The sequence below is a fragment of the Henckelia pumila genome, chromosome 4 (assembly GCF_033568475.1).
Source record: "Henckelia pumila isolate YLH828 chromosome 4, ASM3356847v2, whole genome shotgun sequence".
Lineage (NCBI taxonomy): Eukaryota > Viridiplantae > Streptophyta > Magnoliopsida > Lamiales > Gesneriaceae > Henckelia > Henckelia pumila.
This window is the reverse complement of record NC_133123.1, coordinates 79,066,192-79,071,214: the sequence shown is the minus strand read 5'-3', so window position 1 is coordinate 79,071,214 and position 5,023 is coordinate 79,066,192. Positions and strand designations below refer to the sequence as shown.

Genomic DNA, 5,023 nt, shown 5'->3' with positions numbered 1-5,023 from the left:
GTTCTTGTAGGCACTATCAGTGATACCTAGGGAATCATGGGGCGATGTTGCTAGGCGCTTTACCATGATTCGTTGGGCAAGTCGGAAAGTGTTGTTCCGAGTCACAAGGAGTTGTGAGCCCACGGCTAGCTGTATCCCTGAACCATTGAGGGTCACACAGTGTAATGGAGTTTTAATCCCCGTTGAGATAGTTAAATTTAAAGAGTTAAATTTAATGAACTAAGGAGTTGGACTTCTTAAATAAGAGTAAGGGAGTAGGATTTCCTAAAATGACATAGGGATGGACATTTTTGGAAACCACTGAATTCGGATTCAGGAAAATTTATTTTGACTTTAAAACGTGCAGAAATGGTTTCTGTGCACATTGGTGAAATCGTTTCATCAATCGGAGTCACGATGAATTTTATATTAATTTCTGAACGAGTGGGCTTTGCTTGTCGGGCCCCAGCTTATGACTAATGGGCCCTAAGGTGTTAGTGGCCTGCATTATAAATAAGTTATTTCAGTGCAGAAATTACAGACGATAGCTCATAATTTTGAGAGAAAAAAAATCGAAACCCTAGCCCCTCTCTCAAGCTTGGCCGTCGCCCCCCTCCCTCTCTGTCTGAGAAATTCCGGTCTGTGATTTTGAATCGCAGTAAGGAATAACGAATCAAATTCGTGTATTCTCTTCGCAGAAAACTTCTGATAGATTTTCTAGTGCAATCTATCAGAGGGATTAAACCTCTGTTCGTGGACCTGATTGAAGGCGTTCATCGGTTCCAGGGAGAGACAACAAGAGCAGAATTGTTCTGTTGGTGTCCATTAATCTCGTTGCGAGATTTGAGGTAAAATTTATTTAATTGTTATTTAAATTTTACACACACGTAATTCAATCGATGAACGGTTGATACCCATACCATGGAAACGTTCCATGAAAAATTTTTAAACTTCCGCTGCACCGGGTATCAATCGTAAATGGTCTGGGAACTCGCCAGTTTTCCAACACACATGTCCCATTCGTCCGATGAATTGAAGTTCTCGATAAATTCATAGCCTGATTCTGGAAGCGGGCTTAGTGTCTCTTTTTCAAGATCCTCAACAAGATTGTTCGGCATTTGAGATCGGATAAAGTTGTGTAACAAAACGCAAGCCATTATTATTCGATTCTGAATTTTCAAGGGATAGAAAGATGGGCTTCGAAGGATAGCCCATCTTTTTTAAAGTAAACCGAAGGCTCTCTCAATAACATTCCTCGCTTTACTATGTCTCCAATTGAGCAGCTCTTTATAATTCTGTGGGGCTGTGGTTCGATTTCCCCAAGCATCTCTATGATAAGGTACTCTTCTATACGGAGTCAAGAAACCAGGTATATTTGCCTTTCCATTGTCGCACAAGTAATATGAACCTAGTCAATAAAAATAATTATATTATTATAAAGTTGGAAAAAATTAGTTCCTCAATAATAATAATAAAATTTCAAGGTAATTATAGTGTGAAGTTAAAAACAACACAATACCTCTTTGAACTTTCAGACCGTCTTCTCGAGTTAAGGCATCACGAAGCACTCTGGCATCGGCTGCTGATCCTTCCCATCCCATGAGCGCAAATATGAAGTTCATATCTCTGTCACACACACCCAACACATTAACTGCAATATTCCCTTCTCTAGTTCGGTATTTGGGCTTCTCAGATATTGGTACATGAACATTTATGTATGTTCTATCCAACGCACCGATACAGCCCTGAAAAATAATAGGTGGATGTATATATTAAATTAATGTAGCAAATTCTGATATATCCATGTTATAGATAAGGGGCATTTGCAATTCAGATTGCAAGTTCAATATGTACACGTAAAAATATCTTTACCTTGAACCATTTCCATGTCTCATCACTGCAAGTCTCGTCGACAGGGATGGGCTTCCCAAGCAGCATACTATGTAACTTCAGAACAGAGCCCAACACTTCATGAAAATAGCAGCTAATTGTTTGGCCGCTTCGTACGTAATCATGACCAATTATTCGATTTTTCTTGTGATGTGCTAAGATTGACAAAAACATGGCAACTTTTTCTTTGACCCTAACGTATTTAGAATCTCTCACGCCTCCGACATGAGTGAGCAAGTAACATAATTGTGCAAATGACTTTCGATCAATCCTCAAATTAACTATACATTGGGCATCTCCCATTTCAATAACCCTATGCAAGTGGTTAATTTGTGCACTCATTTTTTGTGTCATGGCGCACGAAGCTCTTGTTCTAAAATATGGGCGCCATCGCCGGCCAAGTAATCTTGTGCGATGTCGTATCAAAAAAGTTACCAGCATTAACGTACGAATCAACATTTGGTGAAGCACCATAAAGATTATAATATTACGACGCCTAATCTCCATCTTGTAAAGTTTATTAAACATTATAAAGAAAGTTAGCATAAATACAATAATTCAAAAAACAACTTACTCTCTCAAATATTTTTTTAAAAGACAGTACAGTTAAGAAGCCTAAACATTATAAATAAAGTTAACATTACAGAGCAATGAATTTCTCAATGAATCGACGACACGAACATCATAGAGCAATGAATTTCTCAAATCGCATCTACATGATATAATGTTATTTCTTTATGTCGTAGTCCTTCAAATAAAATACCACCTATTTCGGACATAAAAAATACACCTGCAATGTAGTACACCGTAACCGAAATTGGTAATTAAGAGATTAATTGTGAGACCTCGATTCTAAACCACTAATCTCGGATTAAACATAAGCGAACAAGAATCCAAGAGTAAAACAATTCAAAGTTTTTTTTTTATTTTTATTTTTTTAAAAGGCTCGCGCCCGCGCGAGGTACCAAGCTCGCGCGCGCGCGGGCAAACGATTCAGAGGCCCAACGGAGGCCTCGCGCGCGCGCGAGGAACGCCTCGCCCGCGCGCGGAAGGCCTGGGCAGAAATGCTCAGGCTGCAGAAAAAAAAAAAAAAGAAAGGATTCCGCGCTTGGTCCGACATGCCTTCAAATACAAATGCAATAACAGGGTGTAGGGAAACATGCCATAACAAGTCATGCTTTCAGAAGGCCTAAAAACAACCAGAAGTCTAAATTGATGCAACAACAACATACTTCGATTTCAGATTACAATCCGAATATAAACTAATTCGAATAACAAAACATATCAAGTTCGAGTTCTAACATGCTTCAATCTTAAACTAGATAAACATGCTAATTCGACTTCTAAACCGAGTCTCACTTCTACTACTTGCCCTCGAAGCTAACCATGCCTCTTCTGACTTGTTCCTGCCCCACCTGTTGCCAAGTACACATACAAAACAAAGCAACAGCCGGATAACCGGTGAGAATGATAATCCCAGTAAAAGCAACATATCAAGTAATGAATATACAACATGCTATCAAACCACATATTCAAGTCGAAGTTAATGATATGCATGTCTTTAAAACCAGGATATCAATTCTGATAAACACGGGAGTATTGCTCTGCTTTTGGGATCCCGAGGATGAGATCACGTAACGACTCACCGACTCTCTCAATCGAGGTGGTGCCACGTATCCCACTCCTCTAGACTTTGAGCAACCATAATGAGTATGCTAGCACTAGGCAAAATACTACAACCTAGGCCACTCAATCATAGTTCCCAAACGTCTAACAAAAAGGGCGGTTCTGCCCGCTGAAATCAAAGTAGGCTCAAGATGAATGCATAACAGAAACATAAACATAAGCCACATAACAAAAACTCAATCAATCAACAATTACAAGTTCCACGTGCTAGAACAAGTATCAATGCAATATGTGATTTAAAAAGGGAAACTCAAGAACCAACAGTCCCGAGTATGCTATCCCGCTACGATGACTGCTTTTACCTTTCAATGTCGTAGATCCAACTCCGGACAAGCTACAACAAAAGATTGTATCAACAACTAGATAACCTAAACAACAAACAACGGTTCAAGGAAATCTCTTTACCGTTCTTCGTCCAACTCTCGACGAACAATGCTGCTAACACAGGGCTCGACACACTCCAACGAATCTGTACGAATACAAGATTTGATCAACAATCACGATCATTCACAAGCCAAGGCTTCACTCAATACAAAAAACGATTCGAAAACCCAAAACTCAAACCGACGGCATAACGGCTATAAACTGAACAAACCGGCAACGCAGACAGCAGTTCAATACTGATAACAACTCAATTCAATGCCCAAAACAACAATAACAAAGCAAACCCATCAATCTCAAAATCCACATTTTCGAAAATGGCTTCCAAAAATCATAACAAATCCGGACGTCGCTCTAATTCAAAACCGACAGATAATAAACGATCAGAACTCTGTCTAGAACAACATACTAGAATCTAAATCGATTTTAACAACCTCCGAAAAAAAAACATATCCGATCGGAGAAATACTTACAATATAACAGAGCTCTCACTGCAGTGATCGATAATCTGCCTTCAGAATTAATTTCTAACGGACGGATCGAGCTCGGACTGGATTTTGAAAGCTCAAAAGCTCCAAGAGGCGTCTTCAATGGAGTCTGGCCGATGGAAGGGAAGGAGAGGAAGGAAAAGAGACCAAGTCAAATGAATTCTAAGTGTAGAATATATATTAAACTCCAAATTTGCGTTTTAGTCCCTGAAATTTCCAAAATTTGCAAAAAGGACCCTGATCAAAATCAAATCGTCTCGAGAACTCTGTAATCTCTGATTAACTCAAATAAACTCATTTAAGATAAAAACAGGGCGTTACAATTCTCCTCCACTAAGAATAGATTTCGTCCTCGAAATCAACGAGAACCACAACTCATAAGATAGAATAAAAAACTAAAGACAGTAAGAAGAACTCACGTCATCCGAACAACTCTGGAAAACGTTGTCTCATGTCAGATTCTGTCTCCCAAGTCGCTTCCTCGACTCCGTGATGGCTCCACTGCACTTTCACCAACGGAATCAACTTGGTTCTGAGTTGCTTTTCTTTCCGATCAAGGATCTGAATCGGTCGCTCAAAATAGCTCAGGGTCTCGTCTA

The 5,023-nt window shown here is 39.4% G+C and overlaps 1 protein-coding gene across 1 annotated transcript; it reads right to left on the bottom strand.

The window, feature by feature from the left end:
- Nucleotides 1-1,199: 1,199 nt before the first annotated feature.
- LOC140861313 (uncharacterized) lies at nucleotides 1,200-2,172 on the bottom strand. The gene is made up of 3 exons (XM_073264323.1): nucleotides 1,852-2,172; nucleotides 1,499-1,724; nucleotides 1,200-1,387 (listed from the first exon to the last, which is right to left on the bottom strand). The coding sequence occupies exons 1-3, from the start codon at nucleotides 2,170-2,172 to the stop codon at nucleotides 1,200-1,202; spliced, it is 735 nt and encodes a 244-aa protein (XP_073120424.1).
- Between the last annotated feature and the right edge of the window lie 2,851 nt (nucleotides 2,173-5,023).